General features: G+C 40.6%; 1 protein-coding gene across 1 annotated transcript in view; it reads right to left on the bottom strand.

Moving 5' to 3' along the window:
* The window catches only part of greb1 (growth regulating estrogen receptor binding 1), a 122272-nt gene that overhangs the window by 75638 nt on the left and 20684 nt on the right, over positions 1-25950 (bottom strand). Inside the window, exon 6 of the mRNA XM_030726426.1 lies at positions 23640-23788. Within this exon, the coding sequence (XP_030582286.1) occupies positions 23640-23788 (149 nt within the window). The remainder of the gene's footprint in view (positions 1-23639; positions 23789-25950) is intronic.

Below are 25950 nucleotides of genomic sequence, written 5' to 3'. Positions count from 1 at the left end.
AAACACGCACACACTCTCACACACATACAAACACAATATCAAGCTGTGCACATCCTCATTAACTCCATGAGTATGATAAAACACGATTCTCTCTCATCCCACCCAAGATTCCATAAAGAGGAGATAGTAATTCAAGCTGCAGACACCAAATCTCTAATTATAACTTTATTTGAAGAAAACAAGGGAGCACTTAATAAGCAAATGAGAGTGATAATAACTTGGAATATGGATTGGACCTAACAGGCTAGATTATAGGGGTGAACCCCTGCCGAGAGAGAGGGGGAAAGAGAGCAAGAGAGAAAGAGAGAATTGTAAATAATGTGACAGAACGAGTAAATTATGAGGCTAAAGACTCAAAGCTGTAATTATGTCTTTCTTTGAATGGAGAGAGATGAGTGGGTGTGAGGATGATCGGATTGAAAGAAAGTTAACTGTGGTCCTGATTTTTCTCTTCTTCTCTCATTTGCTCACATGCACTAACAACACAGACACTCATTCTGCTTTTTACTCTTTGGGTCTTAGTTTTCCATTGTCAAGTGCATTGACTATTTGGATAAGAAATGTTTCTGGTTTATTTAAACCCATAAAAGGATACCTGTAATGATTTCACACATTTATTCAATTCACTAATCAAGATAAAGTGCTACCTGGACTATAGAAATGGTTGCACTATCTGCTTTGTGGCTTTGGAGGGGCTTTAAAGTCAGAAGAAACGAGCCCAAGTGACATCATCACGAGTGATTTTTGGTTGAAAGTTGAGAAGTTTCTCTTTTTTTTTCAGATTTCTGAAAACATGGACTTGATGCAAGACTAAGATATAATCCTATAAAACTGTGTAACAAAAAGTTGGATCCCTTGTTTTTAGAGCTTGATAGATATAAATGTCTAGAAAATCAATTTCAAGACAACTGCAAGTTACTCACACAACTTGCAGATGTGTGCGTAAGTACACATAAAATCTCTGACCATTTTAGAAAGCCAAGACTCTCCACAGTAAAAAAGACAATAGAGGGGAAGCATGTTGCTTTCCATGGTGCCAGCAAAGACTATGAATCCATTACATGACACCACAAGTTAAAATATTTTAGTCTACAGGAGGTGTCTTAACTCACTGAGCTGTCTGCAAGAACAGTTCTACCAAATCTGCTGAACACATCATGCTCATTGTACTTATGAGTTACCGGTTATAATTTTTCAACCCCAATTTAACCCAATGATCCCAGCTCTCACCGAGGTCTTCTCTCCCTCTTTTCTTCACTTTCTCTCTGTAACCCATTTTATTCCCCTCCATCTTCTGTCTATTTCTACACCAATTTCAAATCTCTTTAGGTTTGTCTTGAGCTACAGGATATGAAATTGTCTTGTAAAGAGGAGACAAGTATTCACAGAGGATTTTGCTATTCAAGGTTGATTTCATTTTATTTGCTATCAGGGCTGTCTGTCTGCTTGCATGTTAAAGATACGAGCTGATCGTTCGTGTGTATGTGCTACTCCACGATTTGTGTCTGCCATTCAGCAAGCTGTACATATGTCACGCAATCTCACTTTCTATACATGGTTATATTTGACATATGCTTAACAGGGGCCAGGGGGATCGCTTGCAGCACTGCACACTTAGGTAGACATGTGTGTGTGTCCCTGAGCAGCAGTCTGGGCTCCTGTACCAATCCAGTGAAGTTGTCTGAGAATGACAGCTTCATTATCTTGTATGAAAGTGGGACAAATTGAGGCTTGTCTCTCTATCACTCTGAGTGTAAGTATGAAAAGCTGAGAAAATAAAAACATTAACACACATTCCCACATTGACACACACACACACACACACACACACACACACACACACACACACACACACACACACACACACACACACACGCTTGTTTCTCTTTTCTTTTTTTTTTTTTATCACCAACTTGTCTGCAGCTCTACAATTCAATCTCTCTCTAACAGCCCATAATTCTAACACTTTTTCTCCAGAGGAGTGTGTGTGTTGTGTGTGTATGTGTGTCTGGCAGCTGGGACCAGTAAGTGATGACTGTATCTAAATGTTGATCACTGGGAAATGCTCTGTTGTTCTGAAATGAGGTGGTGGGGGATATATGCATGCATGCATGTTTTGGGAGTTTTCTGGCAGATGTCAAACAGTTGAGGCTTCACACAGACGTGCTGACAACTCTCTTAGTAAGTGGGCACCTTAGGGGCAAGACAGGTGTGTGTGTTTGTGAGTGTATGCACTTGTGTGAGAGAAAAAGGGAAACAGACGTGACCTACCCCCCTCTATTTCATCCCATCTGCATCCTGACATCTGACAGGGACATCACACCAGGCCAATCCACCACTGTGTGGCGTGTGTGTGTGTGTGTGTGTGTGTGTGTGTGTGTGTGTGTGTGTGTGTGTGTGTGTGTGTGTGTGTGTGTGTGTGTGTGTGATGCCTCATATCCAGTAGAAAGGTAATGGTATGTAAATGACCCCACATATGTCATCCATGAGAAGACGGGGATGGACACCCACCCACGCACAGGCACACACACACACACACACACACACACACACACACACACACACACACACACACACACAGACTTTAATGCCCTCAAGGTTGCGGGTCTCGGCCTCTGTCTGATGTCTTTGGGTCAGTTTCTCACACTTCTGACAGGGTCACAGACCTCTCCTCTCATTATTAACCTGCAGTAAAATGCCACATAGCCATAACACTCAGAGTGCATATATAGGTGTGTGTGAAAGATTAAGTCACAGGGAGAGTGTATGCGAAAGGAAAAGCTAGAAAGCTGTTTGTGTGTGGGAAGGAAATGAGAGACAGAGAGGTAAAGAAATTCAGGTGTATGTAGGAGTGTTTAGAGAGACTGATAGAAAGGGAGTCTCTTTCTTGTTTGTGTGTATGTCCTTGGGGTATTACCTATCATATTAACAATATGACAGACTGCCCAGCCTTCTTTCCCATTTCCTGTCAATCAAGCACATTCAGCCAACAATATCTTATATTAAACAGTGAAACCACACCGCTAGAGTTTATACATGCTGCCCCTGTTTGGAACAGTTTAATGTATATCTATGAACATTCATTTAGTAGTCTCTACCCTCATGGCTCCCATCTGCAGCCATTTCCCCACAGACATTTCCAGCTGCACATTGGTGGTGTTCACTTAAATTTGATTACATTATGCAAAACTGCCACAAGGGAGTAAAAAATTCATAAAAAGTTTATTTTATTTTGGGGTTTTTTTTAATTTTGTTTTTTGAAAACTAATGGATGCAGTGAATATATGAGTTGTCAATTTGTGAGCTGAGCTGAAAAGATAAATATACTCCAACAGCAGAATAAAAGGTAAAAAAGTGAGATGTAAAAAATACACTGCACAAAAAGATAGAGAAGTGTGTGCGCTTACACACACACACATATTCTGGACCTTACTTTTGCTCCCATGATTCACAGTATGCTGGTAGAATTATAAAAATTAAATCCTCTCTAAATTCCATCACAGTTACTGACAGGATTATACTCTGTCAGTCTGTGTGTGTGTGTGTGTGTGTGTGTGTGTGTGTGTGTGTGTGTGTGTGGACAGGTGATGAGAGTCACACACTGTGGTCACTGCTACACAATAGGATTAAGACCAACACATACCTGCGTGTATGTATGTGTGTTAGCAGAGCAATGACCATTGGGGAGAGTCTCCTGAATGATAAACAGTGAGTTCTTCTGCCTTGCCTTTGTTCCCTCTTTCTTTGTCTTTATCTACCTCTATATCTATCTCTCCAACCATCTGGACCCTCAGTCTACCCCCCACCCCCTACCCATTAGCCCCCAGCAACAATACATACTAATATACAAACACACATGTAGAGAACTTCACATGTGTACATGATGTATTATGAATACGTTGTGTGTAAGTAACACAGACTTCAAGCAAGCATTTTTTTAAAGCCTAAAAAGTCTGATATTGTAGAAATATTATATGGAAATGCCTGATTTGCAGAGCATGCATTTCTTATTTTCATTATGTGTAAATGATTTTGTACTATATTTATCAGGCCTCCTCTTTGTATTTTTGATCTAAATAGCTGCTGCATGTCATGGACATGAGTAAGGACAGCTGCTCCTGGGTTGTTGGAGGTCTTTCTACTATTAACCCAACCATTTCTTTTTTTGTCATGTCTGTTAAACTTAGTGTTACTTTTGTTCCACACAGTAGCTTTTATTGTGGTGGACTACACTTCAATGGCACTCCAACCCGCAGGCTGGAAAAGCCAGGGAACAATTAAAGGACCACACAGTCAAAATCAGTCTTCTTTGGTGCTGTTTTCATTGACAAGTCTAATAATTTGTGATGCAAAGGGCTTTTTTTTTTTTTTTTATGTGCAAGCAATTCTTTTCAGCAATTTTTTATCCATACAAAAGCAATGCATATGCACATTTCTGCCTTTGTGCATGCAGTTTTAGTTGAAAAATATATATATATATATATATATATATTTTACATAACAGGGTTTTACTCTGACAGACTGTGTTGGGAGAAAATATAAAGCAGAAGCATGAGTGCACATAGCAAGTTGAAGAAAATACAGCTGTAAATTGTTCACATATAGACATCATCCCTTCTACTGCTACAATCTCCTTCATACTGTCTACTATATTATATTTTCGACTGTAAAATAAAGACAAATATGTCACAACCCCTCTAAAAGAACCCATGATGACTCTGTGGAACCGTGAATGCATGGCCTTCAAGACTAACAATTTGGCGCATTTCCAAGGCATACACATAAAATAAGTTCAATTGGGGCTTATATTTTTAAGAAAAAGACAGCTGTATATAGGTGAAGTGTAGTGATGTGCATGTGAGTTTATAAGTGTGTGTGTGTCTGTGCTTCTCCCCTCCCTCCCGGCTCACTCCATCAAGCTCCCTTCACTAACAGATGTCTCCCCTCATTTACATGCTCTCTCCACCCACTAATGGAATTAGCCACAAGTTTCCTGAGGTGAGGCAACACACACAGACACAAAGACATATAGACACAAGTGTGTGCACTGTATTTGTATCTGTATACAAGATGTTTTTGCTTGTTATATGTTTGAGTATGCTGGAGATGAACTGCAAAGGTCAAACAGAAGACACAAAAGACTCAGCTCAATTTTTCAGAACTTTCTTCCTCATCAAAGAGGAAGAAAGTTCCTCTATGGCCTTTCCTCATCAAAGACTAGCTACCAGAGAATTAATCAGCAAACAGAAAGCCAGCAAATGAGCCAGAACTGCCTAAGTTACCACACCTGTTGTTTAATTTAGTAGCTCACACTCACATTACTGTCAATTTCATTACAATACATTTGGTGCCTGCTGCAGCTCAAATCTGAGGCAATGGTATTTAGGACCATTAGTATGTATTTCCTTCCTATCGTCAGCTTATACTCAAACATTGTGCTCGTCTTACACTGACCAAGTAGCTGCTCCATTAATCACAGGACCATCTCATTTTCATTCATTCTGTGTCTTTGCCCCATCATGGTGGAAAGAATTTGCCATTAAATTCACAACAACAATCACTTCTCATCCCATTATACAGCAAATTAAAAGAACTACTTGCCAGACGTTGTGGTTATTAGTAGTGCTACTGGTGCTTGGGTACTATGCACCTTATAACTGCAAGGAACACAGCTTAAAGTTACCAAAATGATCCTTCTGGAGGTTATTAACGGTTTACTAGCTGATTTAAAAAAAATTGTTTTACTTGAGCAGTTGTGTTTGTGTGATGGCTGAGTTAATTAATTTGCTGGTTGCAGCAAAAAGGATCTTGATCCCAATGAGAATTGACTGTTTCACTGTTGGACTGCTAAAGAAAATGATGTCTCATGATAGAGCTAAAGGTGAACTGAAGCAGACCCAGGCTTGAAACTTTCCCTCCTACCCTTACCATGACCTTCAGAAAGTTTCAAAGCTCTTGCAAACGTAGACCTTTTTCCCCTTTCTTTTAACTGTCTCCTCTGGCCCTCTCGCCAATGGAGCTCTGTTTCCTATTGTTTCGTCCTTCATCTCTCTGTCAGCAGATCCCGTCCATCAATAGAGAACTGTCACTCACTAGAGTGACAATTGGCAGCTGTCGATAGTGTAGAGGGTCGCCAGTCTGTATACAGGCTTCAGCTCCTAAAATGCTATCAGCTGCCAATACAAACTCACACATGCACATGCACAGTTTGACATGCACAAGAGTGCAAAGACACGCACACATATACACACGCCTTTTTCTCTTTGCATCCTCATCTCACTTGATCATCGCTGACATAGGAAAATTTGGTTTGGTAGTAACGAGATCAGATCAGATGAGGAAACAAAGAGCCACCTTCTGACTATTCAGTGTTTAGCAGCACGCACACCGCACACACACATACATACACACATTACTGCACTGATAAAGGTCTTTGACACAGACTAGAGTCACTGACACATGGCTCCCCCTTCTGGAGACCTATAAGACCCTTGGCAATGACATTCCAATCCCCGGTTACACTGTAGCACATTAACATTCATTAATTGATTCCATCATCCATCTATTCATTTAATCACTCCTCCCTCTCTCTGCCATCCCTTTCCCCTCACTTTATTATATTCTTCCTTCTTTCAGTTCCCCAGTACTTTTTCCACGTAGTTGCTAAGCTTGTATCCTTCCACCTCTCCTTTTCTATCTTTACTTTTCTGTTCCATGCTCCACCTTAGGTGCAAAGTGCATTTTTATTCTCCTTGTCAGGCATGTGAGTACTGCACTAAACACATTAAATTTTAATATACACCATCAGAGTATAGTTCCAGATGATTACTGGTTGGTTCATTGGTTTGGCTTCATTTTGATCTATTATGATAATGTACTCATTCAATGCTGATATTTGGTGGGACAGTCAAAATATTACAACAAAGTTACATATGGCAGGAGGCACAAAAATTCAGATAATAAGACGTGTTGCAGTCTACAGTTATTTAGCCAGATTAATCCAAAACGTTCATGGAAGGTAAAGTGAGCACATCATGTAGTAGTAGTATGTAGTACCACCTTGTAATAGAGCACTTCACTCTCAGGCTGCAGGCTTACTTGAGGTTCCTAGAGTTTCCAAAAGTAGAATGGGAGGCCGGCAGCACGGTGGCGGAGTGGTTAGCACTGCTGCCTCACAGCAAGAAGGTCCTAGGAGAAAATGGATGGATGGATGGATGATGGGAGGCCTTCAGCTATGAGGCCCCTCTATGGAATCAGATCCCAGTTTGGATTCTGGAGATAGACAACTTCTCTACCTTTAAGACTAGACTCAAAACTTTCCTTTTTAATAAAGCTTACAGTTAGGACTCAATCAGGTTACCCTGAAACGTCCCCAAGTTATGCTGCTCTTAGCTCAGGCTGCTGGGGGAATTCCTGTGATACACTGGGCATTTTTTTTCTCCACTCACCTCTTTTCACTCCCCAGGTGTTTATATACCATTATTGCATGTAATAAAATTTTGTCTGTCCTGTAGTTTGTGTTCGTCTTCATCTCTCTATGCTCTCCTTTTTCTTTTATCCTTCTCCACACAACCAAACAGTGGCAGGAGGTCGTGGAGGCTTCTTCCTATTAAAAGAGAGTTTTTCCTTTACTTTCCTATGCTTGCTCACAGGTGACGCTCTGATTGTTGGGGGTTTCTCTCTAATGTTATAGGGTCTTTACCTTACAGTATAAAGTGCCTTGAGGCTACTCTTGTTGATATTTGGTGCTACATAAATAAACCTGAATTGAAGTATGTGGGTAATAACCAGAGACTTGCTATAAAAAAATGAAATCGCAACCATGATGTCACCCATTGCAAAGCAGGACAGTGTTTTCACCTTCGCCATTTTGGTGCTTTCAAACCGAACAGGATAAGCAAAGGGCAGACCAGACTGAAAAATGGAAGGACACCGTACGCTAATAGGTTAGAGACTCAATGACACAGTAAAGAAAACCCTTTTTAATCCTCCTTTTGGTGTTGAATGGGGATCATAATTTACAGCATGAGCTGTTATAGTCAATTAGATCTGAAATGAATGACTGAAACCAGAAACTCTTCAGGAAAGTGTTTACTGAGGTCACACCAGCAGAGTTGAAGGGCCATTTTCCCACAGACCTCTTGACAGTCTCAATTTTTTGCAACCACACTAGCTGCCCCCTTCTATCCATTAGAAAGAATGTGATTTTAGTCAATTCCACATTACTTTTCAGACTTGGAAGCTAAGTGCATCTTGTACAATTTATGGTATAACCTCTCACGAGGCTATGGCATATATCAACAAACTTACCTGTATTATGATTCCATTATCAACTTTTAGATTTCTTGGACTCTGCTTATTTCCCAACCGATGACAGACTAAATCTCACAGTAAAGAAAGTCAACTATACACAAGCAAAGTTTACAAAAAAAAAAATTCACAATCAGGTCAAAGTTAAACCAGGTAAGCTGCACCATAAGCTGTGATAGATGTTTTTGACAGTTTGTAAAACAACAACATGAACTGATTGTTTTATCTTCTAAAACAAGCGGGCATCTGTTTAAAATCTGTATGCTGCTTGGATTTCCATTGCTTTCTGCTACCTCCTGCTTCTTTTAAAAAATGTTAAAGCTGTGTTTTTTTTTTTTAAACAAAGAACCAAAACAGATCAGATGAAAAGCACAGTGACAGTAACAGGGACGAGATGTGCCTGTCTGCTGTTCTTTACACACATGGCGTCCATCCGTATGAGAAATGTGATTACAAATGAGAGCGTGAGTGAGAAAGCGGAGTGCCACAGCTGGCACGGCATCTGGCTTGGCATATCGTTGCCCGGCCTCACCCACTGCCTGTGCGTTCTAATATGGCTGTCGACAAGCCCATTAAGAAGCTATTACTAAATGCTCTGTCTCTGCTCCTCTTCCACGCCTTACAGCACAGGCCCGGGGGAATGCCAGCAACATGAAGGAGAGGAAAAGAGAAAGAGAGACAGAAAGAAAGGGGAAAAAACAGGTGAAGGAAAACAACAGTGCCACACCAATAAGGACAATGGGAAGTTTCTGTTAAGAGGCTTAATAACTACATTTAATGATAAAATTGGTGTCAGATTGTCAAGCTATAACATGTCATTACAGAAAGTGAGGGCTCTGAACTAATGTTATTAGAATTTAGTCACAGAAAAGAGTGTTTTAAAGTCTGGTCTAAATTATTTAAACTCTGAATAAGCTACAATCGATCGGAAAAAATGACTCCAGCTTATCCAATGCTTTTTTTCCCCCATCTTCTGTAATATTAAACTAAATATATGTAGAAATGTGCCATCACAGGTTCAGTGAATAAGCCCTAAGTGTTTCAGTGTTTGGTATAATGTATATGAAATCAATGCTGGTCCTATCATTATCTGCTGACATGCATGCTGGTGGTGTCAGCATGTGTGTATGTGTCCAGATGGGCATTTTTTTTCACAAAAGGCATCTCCCCACTTAATGTAGGATTAAATTGAAACCGGTATGGTGGCTTGCTTGCAAACTTTCTAATATATGACAAAAACAATCCAGCAAAATGTGTCAGTCAGTCTGTTTTGTTTCAAAGTTTTTCACAAGTTTCCAGTGGCATCAAATCATGCTGGTAACCCTGCATGGATCCTGTGGACAGGTACCATTAAATAGGTGACTAGATTAGACTTTTTTTCCCCAAACTTAGTGACTTAATTTACTGGAGAAAAATAAAAAAGTCACATGAGGTGAGCCCCAACTTGAACTTTCATACTCAAAGGAAGAAATGCACATAAAGCACACATGAAGACATCAAACACCATAATAACCACAGTGCAACTAATGCAATTAAAAATGTTTCTTTATTTGTACTTCTATTCATTTTCTCTGGGCAGGAGGAGGTGTAAACTAATGCTGCCGGCCTCAGAGTACAGACAAGGTAGGAAACAGGTAGGTAGGAAACAGAGAGGAAAAGCATGAAAAGAAACAACAGGAAAAAACAGAGAAATTAATAAACATTTTTGCAAGTTATCAAAATTTAAAGGTCCCAGTCTGTTTTTTTTTTTTTTTAATTAACATATTTCAGTTTTGTTTGTTTTTTTGCTGTGGCTTTGTATCGAATCGTGCCAGAAATCTAACAGGTTGATTTCAACTAGACCTGACAGCTGAAATGCGTAATGGTGATTTTAAACTTCATATAGTTTTGAAGGCACATCCTCACAAAAAATAAAACAAACCAAAAAAAAAAAACTAGTATCTTATTTATATGGCTGATGAATGTTAGGATGTTATTCCCATTTCCTGGCTGTTACAAATGTGGAAAGGGTGTATACACATTAATTAAGATTCCAACACACTCAGAAAGACTGTGTGCAATTTCCTGCTGCATGCCTCTGTGTGTGTGTGTGTGTGTGTGTGTGTGTGTGTGTGTGTGTGTGTGTGTGTGTGTGTGTTGTGTGTGTGTGTGTGTGTGTGTGTGTGTGTGTGAAACAGAGAGCAAGTGTGTTTGGAGCGATGAATTGCTCTTTTCATGAGTGACTGTGACAGGTTTCTCATCAGGCCCTGAAGCCTCCTCGCAGTTAAGAGACCATGTACAGCTCAGTCCCCAAACAACAAACACACACATGAACACATGCTGAACTGGGTGATGGTGTAAAAGAGTTTTCATTAAAAAAACAGCACATCGTAGCAGTAGTTGGTACCACACGTGTGCGTGTTTGTGCATCTGAGCCGACTGCTGGAACTAAGCGGGGCTCTTAATCACGGCTGTAACGGGCAACATTACCAGCAGCGGCAGCAGGCTAATGATGAATGCCCGAGACTCTGTGCAAACCCTGACCTCCTTTTCTGCTGTGATGCACAAAAAGCTCTAGTTCCCTCATCAAAAAAAAAATCACACATACACTCACATCCATGTGCACCCACACAGGTATTCGATTACACCAAAACATATATCTTAACAAAAAACACTGCCAAGGCAAACAAACATTGATTAAAAAAAATGCTAGTTTGCACACACAAACACAACTTACTGCCCCATAGGTAATGCTTAAGGATAGCCAGGTTGCTTGGGAAATGTGTGTTTGCAGGCATAAAATAATTTAACTTCCATTGCTAAGATAATCTAAAAAGTTGCATTAAGTCCAGATATATTAAATCTGGAACTGGAACAGCAAGAGAACGATTGAGAGGTAAATGCGAGACAGACAGAGGAGACAAAAGAAAGATAGGTGGTGGTAACATGAAATGTAAATGAGAGAAAAAGAGAAACAGAAATAAGAGAGGGGGAAAAAAAGATCAGCACATGAGAGAGACAGATGGTAAAAAAGATGTAAACAAGAAAGATTTTGCAACACAGAGAGTGAGTAGTTACAAACGAATGTAAAGTTTTGATGAAGGACAAACTAATGTCAGGGAGTTGGGCGGTTTGGGCTTCCTGCTCCCCGGCTAGCACATGTGATCCCGCCTGTCACTCACACTCCATCGCCATGACAATCATCATAATGCCAACGCCTGGAGGCGGGGACAAGCCTGTCCTTGTAACAAACAGAAGCCCTCCGCAATCTGACGCCGACAACTGTTGAGAACACACACACACACACATGAGCATGACAACTGTCATGCATTGATGCCACATAAACAGACAAAAATAAAGCAAACTCCACTGTAGATTTATAATGAAAGGTTTATTTTTCAGTAACTATGATGTGATTTGAAATGTTACTGTCACCCTTTCCAGGGAATGCTGCACACGTTGTCAAATTCATTAATTGCATAATATGCAGCATGTGGTCATCTGTGCATTTGGACAGGTGTACGTGTCGCATGTGTGCTTGTACATTTATTTAGCCTAAGCATTCAAACAACACATGTGAGTGTGTGATTAGTGTGTTCACATATGATATGTGTGTGTGACAGACAAGTGAGACAGAGACAGAGAGACAGTGCGTATGTGTGTGCGCGTTGGCCACAGGGTAGGGAACAGGGACTTGTCAAACTGAGGAAGAGATGGCAAACTGGATGGTGATGCCAGCTCAGTGTGACAGCTTCTTCACATACACACACACTTGCACATACACACGTACACACATGCTCTAGCCCCCCAAACCTGCCCTTGCCCATAATATGGAGCTGTGAAAGCTGGGACGCAGAAAGAAAACGAGACTGGTGGAACCTCCCTTTAACTGGAGGCTGATTAGTGCGTGCGTGTGTGTGTGTGTGTGTGTGTGTGTGTGTGTGTGTGTGTGGGTGTGTGTGTGTGTGTGTGTGTTTGTGGTGGGTTGGGGTTCAAAGTGTCACATCAATTTGTGGCTGTGCTGTTTCTGAAAGAGGCTAACCCCACTGCCACTTAAGCTTAGCACATCAATGAACAGCATACCGGCAGACAGGACACATACATGCGTCAGTTACATATACTTGGAATTATCCTAACCCTACACTTACAGACCTACTCAGAACTGCAAGCATACACAGTTATATGGGGCTATACAGGACCTGACAGTCAAATTCTAAATGTTTCTGAAGCTGTATCTGGAACCTGTCTTGAATTGCAGTTGCAAAACTATTCTTTTTGAAAAATAATGTTCAAATGCTCATTTAATCAGCATCTCATGCAATAATACCAGATAAATCCACCATGTGAATAATGATAATAACAATTATAATATTATACTGATGAATTTGAAAACGTGCACCAGCATCTCCACACACCTGCACATTCACATAGATGTGTGGGCAGCAGTCTTTTGGTAGGACACTCCACTGTACCTCTAAAACCAGAGTGGAAACAGTCAACAGCAGAGGTAAAGTTGCTGGTTAGAAACCCCCAAGGGTGACCTGGCCAGGGCCCCAGACCACTTTAACCACTTGTCTCCATTAACAGGCTCGCAAATATTATTATGCTCCCAGGGGACCAGGCGTGCTCTAACCAGCCATTTACCCTCTCCCTCTCTCCTCTCTCATGTCTCCTTCTCTTTGCTGTGATGTTGCACTATGAAAGAAGACAGCAGAGAGAAAAATATGAGATTGATTTATTTGCTTCAGTGTTCTTTGGGATGGAGTCCTCTCCCACACTTTCTCTCCCATTTTGCTCTCTCTTTCTCTGGAAACTGAAACCAATTAGCGGGCAGAGCACTTGTAGCGGGGAATGTAGGGCAAGCGAGGAGTAATAAAAAAGTATTGACTTTTCTGTGACTGTATGCGGCGTGAAAGGGGTGCCGCGGCCTTGTCCGACATGAAAGGAGCTCCATTAATTTCACTTATTTCTCCCAGGCCCCTGTCAGGAGGCCCTAATGCGTCCCAGGCGCACTTCTCACATGCAGGCACTCAGACAGCACGACACAGCTTCAGCCTGGTTACTAAATGAGTTTACATTATATATCAGTGAGGGAGAGAGAGAGAAGTCCAAGAGAAAAGAGTCATTTCTAATTCTGTGGTTGAGACACAAAGCAAGGCCTTTCATACATGGTTTATTTGCCCCAGCTTCACCTCTCCACCCTTTTGCCATCTTGCTATTTTTCACTTGTTCTGCATCATGTAAACCCGACAGTCCCAGAAAAGAATGACCTAAAGTATCCAAACAGGACCACAGCAAATAGACATGACAATTTTGATTTATCTAATCATGTTGAAAGCATAGGGCAGCACAGTGTTAGCACAGCAAGAAGGTCCTGGATATGAATCCACCACTGGGACCTTTCTGTGTGGAGTTGTGTGTTTTCCCCACGTTTGCTTTGGTTTTCTTCGGGTATTCTGGTTTCATCCCACAGTCCAAAGACACGCACTTAGTGGGGTTAGGTTAATTGGTGATTCTAAATTGGCCATAGGTGTGAATGTGAGTGTGTCTTTCTGTGTTAGCCCTGCGACAGGCTTGACCTGTCCAGGTTGTACCCTGCCTCTTGCCCTATGGAAGCTGGGATAGGCTCCAGCCTCTGCGCGATCCTGAAAAGGATAAGCGTCAGAAAATGTTAAAAGTATGCGTCTCCTATGGGATATCCTAAGATACAACACAAAGGTCTTTGTATTGTGGATTTATACATTTGCAGGATTTCTTACACACTCGGGTCACAATATAAAGAGAAAAAAAGGATGTGCAATTTTACTGCATGCAAGCGCAAATTAAAAGAGTAGGTACTTCAAAACCCATTAGTTGGTAGCCACATGTATGGTGGTATAATAAAACTTTTGTGAAATTCAAGTCTACCTTAAACAGTTTAAAGAGGTGTTTGGTGCATTTTCTATGGCTTTATCACATTTATTGCAAAGATTATTCCAGCTCCTGATTAATACAAAAAACAGCAAAGACAGGCTTAGAGAACTTTTCTCATCTTGCACTTAGTGATGGCCTAATGCCACCAGGTAAATTGCATTTTTCTGGAATTCCAGCAGCATTGAGTATGTGCATGTAACCTTGTGTCTGCATGCTTGCATACACTCTATGTGTATGCTTGAGGTGTACACAGCCCATCTGTATGCGTGTGTGTGTGTGTGTGTGTGTGTGTGTGTGCGTGTGCGTGTGCGTGTGCGTGTGTGTGTGTGTGTGTGTGTGAGAAAGAGCGAAGAGTGAGAGGCTATCTGCAGACAGAAACTAATCAGTGTGTGTGAGATAAGAAAGCAGCCTTTATGGTGTATGGTAATCAGCCCCCCTCGGCCTGCCCCCGCCATGCATAATCACCACGACTTATTCACATGATTGATGAAATATGCGTCTGTGAAATCTGAGCCGCTTTTGTTATCATCCTGTTTTTCCCTGCTCTCCTCTCTCTTTCCTTTTCTCTCAATCTTTTTTGTCTGATTCAACCTCTCTGTCCCTCTCTATATCTCTCCCTTGCTCTGCAGTAGCCAAAGATGTTTGGAACAATGTACAAACAAGAAATTACACCCACAGTATGGGGTCCCTCTTACAAACACAAACACACATACCCACACACACTCGACACACACTTTCTTCTCATACGGTAGTTACATGATGCATAGTAGATGCATACAAAAATACTGTATTAAGAGGAATATGGAGGAAAAAGGGGAAAGGAAATGAGCAAAGAATAAGACGGTGACTAAATGAGAAGACATATTAATAGTTCAGTCTTGCAAAGAGTGTGAACAAGTAGGCTGGATTAGAAGGGGATGAGAGTAGAGAGAGAGAGATGAAGTGATAGATGAAATTAGATACATGCTTCAGAGAACTCGTCATTGACATTCAATCACATTAATCTGGGAACAAATGCAGACCTCAAAACTAATGCATCAAGAAGAAACAAACAAAAAAAAACATTTAAACAAAGGCAGCAGCAACAACTCCTTATCAAAATGCAGCTACCAGAATGAGTGCCTATAGTTGTCAAGTGTCTGGCCATGGTGACAAAAATATTAATAACAATGAGGGTAATAATCCTATACAAAAAGGGTTACCATAAAAAATACAGCTATAATGGGAATTAATTAGCATAACTTAACATCTTTATTGACCTCACCTTTTCCATGCCACCATGGTTCAAATACGACAAGCTTCATGCAATCCATTATTCTCTATCATCATATTGCTACTGGTTATTTCATGATTCTAACAACACATAAATAGCAGTTATAAATCCTGTGTATGAGTATTACAAACGCACATTGATTTGGTATCTAGCAAGCCTCCCAACTCACTAATCAGCTTTGACTGGACTTGCTGGTTTACATTTCATTCCACACATTTAGGAGAAGGCTGAAGCAGACTCCTCAGATTTTCAAAGGGTAAAGAGGTCCAGCACTTGGAAGAAATCATAGCTTATGCTAGGCTGCTTTTCTTTTCTGAAGAAGGAAATAACTAAATATGTAGTCCTAGTTTTCTATTAGCTGTTGTAAATGCCCTATGGGGCAAAACAGCAGAATTCTGGTCATCTCCCAAAGACATTCACAGTGCAAAAGTTGATAAAAATAAAAAGTATCAGGTTTTTGCCAATTTTCCAGGTCAATTCTAATGTCAGAAGAGGGTTACAGACACTGTTTGACCATCTGACAAGTATACTAGCACCCTAAGGCTTAGAATAGGAAAGAACTAGGAGAGACAAAGCCTAGGAGGAGGGCTGCAACTAGGACTTTGATTTGGGTTGAAAGTAGGCATTGGGGGAAGGTGGGGGCTGAGACTGAGGGTAAGATTAAGACTTGGGCTGGGGCTGGTGAATTAAGGGCCCCAGCCTCAGGGTGCTATTACACATCTATAATGAGAAACGGAGAAGAGGGAGGCTTGTCTTTGGACCTCGGCACACCTTAGATTAAATATGCACAATTCCCATGCAAAATGGGCCACGAACAGCCGGGACCAGCATTGCTGTCTAATCCCCTGTGCTGGAGTTGTTTCAACCAGGGTTAACAGGCTCATCAGTCAACACGGGCTGCTTTGCACAGGACATCAAGGCCATTTGCTGGTTTAAGTGTTTGTGATTGCTTCCCTTTCCAGGTCCCATCACCACCCTCAACCCCCAACACATATTCCCACACTGGCTAAGGAACATATGAGCCTTTAATAACACACACACACATACGTGTGCAGGACACATAGGCACATACGGTAAACTTACTATTAATAAAAGGGTGGCTTTCAAACAGACATTAATCTGCTTAGAAAGATACAAAAGCAAATACACAAAAAAACAACATACCCTGAAAAAATTGGACTCACACACAGGGCAAAATATACACACCTTGTAACTCAAATAGATACAAAATGGGCAACCTCCAGGCCCAGAAAAATTAAGCCAATGTGGAAGTGCCAAAAATGGTAGCGCACTTGAGGGAGGCTCTAGCCTTGTGACCTCTAATAATCCTAGTCACACAACTGGACCTCTTTACAGTGTATAAATAGTCTTGGTGCGTTTTGGAATATATGACAAATAATATTGCCTGCAGCGTGTTTAAGTGTAGATCGTCCATCCAAGTCCATCCAGTATATCTGTGCTCACTGTTTGCAAGTTTTGGTCAAATTCTTGTTTGTTTGTCTTTTCTGTTTTTTTGTTTTGTAGATTACTTACACTAATTAGCAGGTATTGTATGTGTGTGATGCACTGACAATGGATGGTGCTTGTTAAGCAACTTTGCTAGCGTGAGCTGATAACTCAGCATTCTACCCTTTCATTTAAATATGATCACTTCTGACTCCAAAAACTAAAATAGTGACACCAAAAATGATAATGCTTCACAGATCAATGGGTGACCTGTCACAGCAGATGGATACCCCTCCCTGAGTGTGGTTCTGCTGAAGGTTTCTTCCTATTAAAAAGGGAGTTCTTCTTTCCCGCTGTTGCAAAGTGCTTGTTCATAGGGCATCATTTGATCCTTGGGGTTTTCTCTCTAATCCTGTAGGGTCTTTACTTTACAGTATAAAGTGCCTTGAGGTGACTGTTGTTGTGATTTGGCATTATACAAATAAACCTGAACTGAACTAAATGATGCCATGGTGGATAAGTTCATCTGTATATGCAGTCTTTGACCTTTGATCTACATTGTAGCTCCATTACAAGTTTATATTTCACAACTGGGGTTGACTTCTCTCTCCAACACACTACTGTATAAGAGGGATGTTATGTTCCTTACGTATATGTACGGCACCAGTCAAAAGTTTGGTGTGTCCAAACTTTTGACTGGTGCTGTATGTGTGTGTACTGTGCACTCAGATACCTTTTGCCAAAAGGGGGAAAGGGGTGTAGAAAAAAGTTGCTGGTAGGTAGGGCAGATGAAGAAGTCAGAAAAAGAGAACATATGCAAATAAAGGAGATAGCAAAGAAGAGCAAAGAAGGAGTGATGGAAGAAGAAAGACATCGACAGTGATTATACTACACTATATACAGCATGGTTCAGTGGAGCATATCCGTACAGGGACAGGCAGTCCATTAAAGTACAGACATCCCTATCCAGCTTGTCTGCCTCCTTCCTCTGACATCTATGTACACATGGAGAGGAAAACATCTACATAGACTTAAAAACTCTTCCATCTTGATTTCAGAATAAGTATGATGACATAGCATTTTATTTTCATGTTAATACTGCCATTCTGTTAGTGGTTGTGTTGTTTCGTTGGGTGCGTTAAGGCAACTACAGTGTTAAAAAAAAACAACTTTTTTTTTTAAATAAATGATTTTGTAGGAATAGACTTTTAACCCGTTTATATGTGTAATTACAAGTTTGCATTTTGAACTAAAAACCATGCTAAGCTAAGCCTACTACTACAACTAAATCAAAAAAGGTTGGAAAAAAAGATTTCCAGCCTTTCTCTTCGTTCTGTGCCAGAGAGTCGATTTAAAATTCAGTTATTAAACAATGACTGATTTCAATATCATGATTCTGATAGAAAAATCAAACTATTTTGGGAACATGCCAATATTATTTTTTGAACTATTGTTGTCATACTGGTCACAATTCAAATATATTGTTACCATTTCTAATATTAGCTGCTGCAACTGCTGCTATGAAAGATATTATTAAGAATTAAGAAACCACTACTGAGCTAAAGAAAATTTGGGTAACCTTCTTTTCAGTTGTTTGTTTACTTGAAAGATGCACTGCCAGAACAAATCTGGCTCAGTCGTCGGCTGATCCAAAGCTATAACTAACACAATCTTTGGGCTTGTCTTCACTTTGTTATTACTTACTGTTACTAAAAGAAGTGTATTTGCTATTATTAGTCCTTTATATATACATTTATTTTTATTTCTTTTATGGATGAAATTAGCACATACCATTTGTTGTCTCAGTTGCTGTTCTGGTTGTTTGTTGTTGTATGATGTGTTGCTGTGTGTCCACAGCATGCATACATATATATATATATATATATATATATATATATATATATATATATATATATATATATATATATATATATACTTGTTATTGTTTTCATTCATTTATGCCATTTCCTTTTCCATCTCTAAGGATTAACTTCTGTTCCAAAAGTAAAGTTTCCTTCCATGCCTGGAGATGATGTCTGGCATTATTTCAATAAACAATTTAGCCCCCAAAAAACAAGATCTGGACCTAGGGAAGAATGCTTGTGTTTTGGTTTGTATCAGTGTGTTTGTTCTGATCAGATGCTAGCTCCTGAAAGTTATGATGGATGTCAGTCTAATGAAAAGAGATGGAAAGGCTTGGAGCACAGGCCGACACAGACGTGACCACTCACTGTAGTGTACTTTATTAGCACGTAGCCTCCTAATTAGCTATCTTCTATGGTTACAGGCAGAACCGCTGGTGACATGGCTAATAACAACCACAAAATTAGCATGAACAGAGAGGGCTTTCCCATATATGCATTTGAAATTAGTCTGGTGCAGAATATTTTATAGCATTTTATCTTATAGTACTTACAGGCAACTAAACAGTACCAAATTGAAACATATTTCTCTCTGACATGTTTTGCTCAACCATGACCTAAGTCGCTCTCTTTTTATCATTATTTCTCCATAAATAATTAGACAAATGCCAGATGAACTATAGTGTGGCAATGGCATTTCATTCTAAAAAGATAACCATCATTGTCATGTTGGTATGACAGGGATACCAGTAACATAGGCAGTGAGGGTAAGGACACATATGAGCAAGAAAAGGGGCAACCTTTACATGGCACCCTTTGGCCTGAGACAGGGCACGTAGCTCTTTGAGGTAGGGACTGGCATCTATGTGATTGTGTGTGGATGTGTGCGTGTGTGCTGACAGACTTTCATACTGTGACCCAGATGGCTAAGGTAAATAAAGGTCCAGGAGTCACAGGCTATTTCTAGGGCTTGGTTTGGACTGGGGATGCTTTGTACATACTGCCAAGAGCTGTGATGGTCATGCCAAAGAAAACAGGAAAAAAAATCTGGGGTATGTTAATGATGAGGCTTCAGGCTGCATGGAGAAGCTAAAGCAATGCTTAAGGTGATGATTACAAGCAAGGCTAGGTAATGTGGCAGAGACTGGGTGAGAGGGCTGTGGCTAGGGTTTGAAAATAATTAGGAGCATGGCTGGATAACACAGCTAAATAATATGGCTGGGGGGAGGCTGGCTAGGCACGGTATGAAGATGATGAGTACCAGGGTTGAGCTGTCCACTCCACTGGCCCTGTGAGATGTGACAAGAAGCTCCGCTGGCTGCTTCTGTAGCTCAGGGTGATGCCAATGATAGGACTAATGCACTAATTATCACAGAGTGAGAGGAGAGCGAGAGTAAACAGAGGTAGAGAGATACAAAGAGACGGAACCTCAGAGAGAAAGACGCAAGGTTTGATGAGCTCTGAGTGACAGCATTATGACAGGACTGGGCTGAGGACAGGGAGCTACTGTCTTTATCATCTTCCTCAACAACATCCTACATGGCAATGTTATATTAGAAATGAGAGACAATAAATTGTAAAAATAGCTATTTGCCAGCAAACACACACACACTCATTTAACTGGTGCCAGGAGAACCACCTCCTGCTTAACGTCAGCAAAACGAAGGAACTGATCGTGGACTTCAGCAGGAAGCAGCAGAGGGACTACCATCCACTTGTCATCAGTGGTGCTGAGGTGGAAAGAGTGGACACTTTCAAATACCTGGGAGTGACCATCTCACAGGACCTGTCCTGGACTCATCACATAAACATCACTGTGAAGAAGGCCAGACAGCGTCTCTACCTCCTCAGGCGGCTGAGAGACTTCAAGCTCCCACTCAAGGTGCTCAGGAACTTTTACACCTGCACCATCGAGAGCATCGTGCGTGGGAGCATCACCACCTGGATGGGAAACTGCACCAAGCAGGACTTCATGGCCCTAAAAAGGGTGGTTCGTTCAGCTGAACGGACCATCAGAACCACCCTCCCCAACCTGCAGGACATTTACACCAAGCAGTGCAGGCTGAGGGCCATGAAGATCCTAAAACAGCCCAGCCACCCCGGACACTCTCTCTTCTCCCTGCTCCCATCAGGCCGGCGTTACCGCTGCCTGAGGGCTAAGACTGAAAGGTTGAAGAAGAGTTTTTACCCACAAGCCATCCGTCTGCTCAACTCTGAGCCCTAACTGGACCATTATTGCACAGTGTAAATATTATAATTTATAAAAGTGTGTATAGTGTATAGTATATAGAGTATAGTATATAGTGTATAGTGTGAATTACTTTTTTTTATTTTTATTCTTCTTATTTATATGTGTGTGTATATATGGTTGCAGGTACAAAATACATTTCACTGTGCATTGTACTGTGTATAACTGTGCATGTGACAAATAAACACTATCTTAATCTTAATCTTAATCTTAATCTTAATAAATGAGTGACCTTAATGAATGAACACTGCCTCATCCCACCCGATCACTTACCATCTATCATACTAATTCATACTACTTTAGACCTATACTTTCCTACATCTTTATTATGATAATCAGTGGGTATGCCTGCCACCACACAGATAAAACTGTCATGAAGCTCTGTTGTGAACCTGTATCAGTGGAACAGCATAATTGGCACATATGTCTCCTGTTTTGGCTATTGATAAGCTCTTTTCACCCAGAAAGGGGCAAGGGAAATAAGCAAAGTCAAAATATTACCACAAGTGCAGATCTACAACCTTCCTAAAAATGCATTTTACAAACATGATACAGTGAAAAATGGATCATACTCCCCCAACTTCTTTTGTCAGTTGGAGGAGACCTGGTTCACCCGCTCACTCTCTCCTCATACTTATTTATCTCCACTTCCTGGGGCCGTGTTAGTTCATTCCCCTGTCGCTGCTCTCTCCTTTTTCCCTTGCTCCTCTCTCTCTCTTGTTTCACTCCTTGTTTCCGGGCAATTGGGTCTGGTTGCTGGTGGGGAGTAAGGGGTTGGGGTGGAGCTGCTGGGAACTTTGTGTGTGTGTGTGTGTGTGTGTGTGTGTGTGTGTGTGTGTGTGTGTGTGTGTGTGTGTGTGTGTGCACATATGCGAGTGTGTGTGCTGGGAAGTGAGCTAATAAAGGACGGTGATCCATGAAAGGCCTTGAGCAAAGACACAGTCAATTACCTAATGCCTGGACCAGACCGCAGGGCCCACACTCACATTCTCTCACTAACATACTCTCACACACACACACACACACACACACACACACACACACACACACACACACACACACACACACACACACACACACACACACACACACATGCACACACCTCATTTACGTATACATGGAGAAGGGGCAGTGGAGGGCATAGCTGGGAATTGCGTGTATGTGTGTGGGTGGGTGTAGATATGCGTGTGATGGAGAGTGGCGATTTATTAAATTGCTGTCACTTTTGACAAATTTGTGCATCACAAGTTGAAAGGTTTAGGCTGTGCTGCTCTGTTTTTCATCTCTTTTTTTAGAGGAAGAATTATACCTTTAGGATCAAACTAAAGCAACCCCATAAACCCATTACCACAGCTTTTGGCCCATGCAGAGTAAATGGCCTGCATGGGATAATTAATTAAATAATTAAATAAGCAAATAAATAAATAATGTTTATATCTCTTTAGTTTTCATCCTACCTCCTCTCAAAGCCAGTGTATATTATATCATCTGAAGCTCTTGCTGGTATGGGCTGGATGAGCAAATGAATTGCTGCCATGGCTCAGATGGTGGAGCATACTTCCAGTCCCTCTGGTTTTCAAACAGCAAGAAACAGCAAAGTTCTCTGTCACACAGGTTTTTCAGTTAGTTTTATTAAAACAGCTGTTGGCTAGGCACGTCTTTTGCCTTCATAGGGCCAGACTGACTAAAGGCCTTCAATGGTGCTAAACCCTTTTTGGGCATAAAACTACTGTCAGGATTAACTCAGGGTCCAGGGTTAGTTGTGCAACTGATTTACTTGGGTTTGCATGAAGCAATTTACTGCAAATAGTGCCAGATTTAACTATGAAATAAAAGCATGTCTTATTTTGCACCAGAGTAGCTGTAATAGCTGCGGCTGGAAGCTTTGTTATATTTGAAATGCCAGGAAGCAACTTTATCAGAATTAGTGCATAACTGGCGCAGATGGACCACACAAAGGCGTGAGATTGGTGCCAAACTTTGTTTTTTGTCCTGTACGGCTTTGCTGAACCTTGACCCCAAATGTAGAGCTCCACATATTTCATATTTGATGAAACACAACAAAACTGAATTGAACTTAAGGTAGAGCATCAAAGAGGAGGAGAAAACCAATACAAGACAAAGGAGACAAAAGAAATAAAAAGACTAGAGTAGCAAAAGAATGGGTCGTCAATACCAAGGATATTACTGTGTAAGACAGATAAAACAGAGGTTTAATTAAAACATTTCACACTCTCAGTCAATCTGTGTTTTAGTAAAGACAAACTTACACATGCAATCATAATTAAAATTCACACAACCTTTGCAGTAGAACTGACTGTGACATTGCTTTCAATAAATTCAGCTTGAAACATTCTTAAAGGAATTTCTTGGCGTATACCTAGTCAACAAGTCATAAAAGGGATATGCACATTTGCTACTTAATGCTGAGTTCATCTTTGCTACTTTGTTGCCTCAAATTTTTTTTAAATTTTTGTATCATATAGAGATATGAAAGAAAAAAAACAAAAAGAAAAACTTTTTAAGAAAACATTTGACTGTAAATTGTAGTAACTTTGTGTGTGGATGTTTATGTCTGTTTGTGTGTGTGACTGTGTATATTTCTTACGTTGTGACACTGGGGAATCTCACGAGCGTGTGTTGATGTAGCTGATTCTGGGCCTCTTCTAGGTGCATGTAAGAGGTCTGCAGACACGTCATCAGATCAGGACAATGCAAGCATTGCTCCCAAGCTTCTCCTGGTTTTCTGAAAAGACCCTGGAATAAACACAGGCAAAAAGAGAAAGAGACAGTGAATGAGTTAAATACTGATCACTAAATTGCTCTTTTCTTTTTCTGATCCTTCTTCTAAAACCAGAGGTCGGTCATCTGTATGTCATCTTTTGTGACAGGAGTCGGGCTAAGAGATGAGAAAGAATGAAAAAAGACTGAAGACTAATACATCATATATCAGGTGAAAGGACAAGTAAAACCAAACATGCCAGTACAAATCTGAGTGTGGAATGGGGGGGGGGGGGGCCACAAAGAGTAAACAAAAAGGGTATTAATTAAAAAGAAGACACTTTTGTGGCTACATAGACAGTCCCTGTAATGGGTCCTTTATGGTGATTTGTTAATTAAAAACTGACAAATCTAAATGAATATCATAACTGTCTTAATTTTTACTCTTAGAGAGCTTAACATATAGACAGCTGCCTGTCATTTTCTTCCATGTGCATCTTCTTGACATTGTGTCTCCTTCCCTAGAGTGATAGGTTTCTGATGCCAACTAATACAAAAAAATTTGCAAGGACAAGAAGAAAACAAAGAATGAAAAGCTGTTTTTAGCAACTAGTTTTTTTGTGCTTCTCACTGCCTGACCTCATGTCCCCTTTAAGATTTCAGCATATCTGTCACTATTTATTACTGAGGACACTGAATGCATGTGAAACATGGTCGACACAAAATATATTGTATTGACAAAAAATAACACTGAACTCACTAAAAACAATAAATCAATTTAATAATATTGTATTTTCAGATATTATGTAAGCTGACTTATTAAATAGTCAGCTTACATAATATCTGAAAATACTGAAGAAACAGTTCAAAAGTCTTGAACCATGTCTTGTTTCTTTATACTTTGATTCAATGGAGTCAGTCTTTCTCATATTTGTTTTACAAGTGGTCTTGAGCAATAGTTCTCCAGACTTTCTGGAGGACTTTTAAAGTTTGTTCTTTGGACATTGGCTGCTTTTTCACTCATTGTCAGTCCAGTCTGTGTACATGACCACTTTCAGAGATTGTTTTTTTCATTAAGCCAATTACCAATAATCTATGAATCATTCAAGCATAAAAAAAGGCTAACTTTGGTGATGAACCAGTGTTGTGTCTACATAGAGCAGACAACTTAGCAAAGAACCCATTTTAAACTGTATCTTTAGGCACTTTGCTACTAGCAGCCTGTTGCAAAACCACATAATTTGTTTCCATTTCTTTAGTTTAATCGATTACAAATGCTGAACACAACAAAGTTTGACAGGCATAAAATTGTATTTTCTGCAACAACAAGGCGAATCATAAAAACTATTAGTCAAAAACTTGGCATATTGCAGTATGGTGTGCACTGTGTCCTTAAAATATTTGAGGGCTGTAAGTAGAGGACAAAAACAGAAGTGGCAAGCGTAAAAAACTATTTATCGAGAAATCGTTTCACTCATCAACAGCACCAGGATCTACAGCAATGACATCAGAAGTGTAGTCGGATGGCAACAAAGAAAGGGAAGGTAGTCAGAACTGAGGGGACTGCACTACCAGAAAGCAACATTGCAGACACTGAAGACAGCTATAAGTACCTTGGAATCCCACAGGCAAATGGGAACCATGAAGAGGCCGCTAGGAAAACTGCAACTGCCAAATACCTGCAGAGTAAAGCAAGTCCTGAAGAGTCAGCTGAATGAGAAGAATGAGATCTGGGCGATCAACACCTATCCCTGCCAGTAAGCTTGCCAAAGAAGGAGACAGAAGCCACTGACATCAAGACAAGAAAGTTCCTTCACCATGCATAGAAGGTTTCACCCCAAATCCAGTACCCTGGGACTGTGAGCTAAGCAGAAGGAAGGAGGACGAGGGCTAGTGAGTGTCAGAACCACTATCCAGGATGAAACAACAAAGATCCATGAGTACATCAGGAAGATGGCCACAACTGATCATGTGCTTAGTGAATACCATAGCCAACAGAAACCCAAGAAAAAAGACGAGCAAGCACAGGAACCATCATGGAAGGACAAGCTCCTGCATAGCATGTACCACTGGCAGATAGAAGAAGTGGCTGATATTGAGAAATCCTACCAATGGCTGGACAAAGCTGGACTGAAAGACAGCACAGAGGCACTAATCATGGCAGCACAGGAACAAATTTCAAGCACAAGATCAGTAGA

This window comes from Archocentrus centrarchus, chromosome 3, assembly GCF_007364275.1.
Source record: "Archocentrus centrarchus isolate MPI-CPG fArcCen1 chromosome 3, fArcCen1, whole genome shotgun sequence".
NCBI lineage: Eukaryota > Metazoa > Chordata > Actinopteri > Cichliformes > Cichlidae > Archocentrus > Archocentrus centrarchus.
Note: the sequence above shows the minus strand (reverse complement) of the source record. Positions and strands in the feature narration are given on the sequence as shown.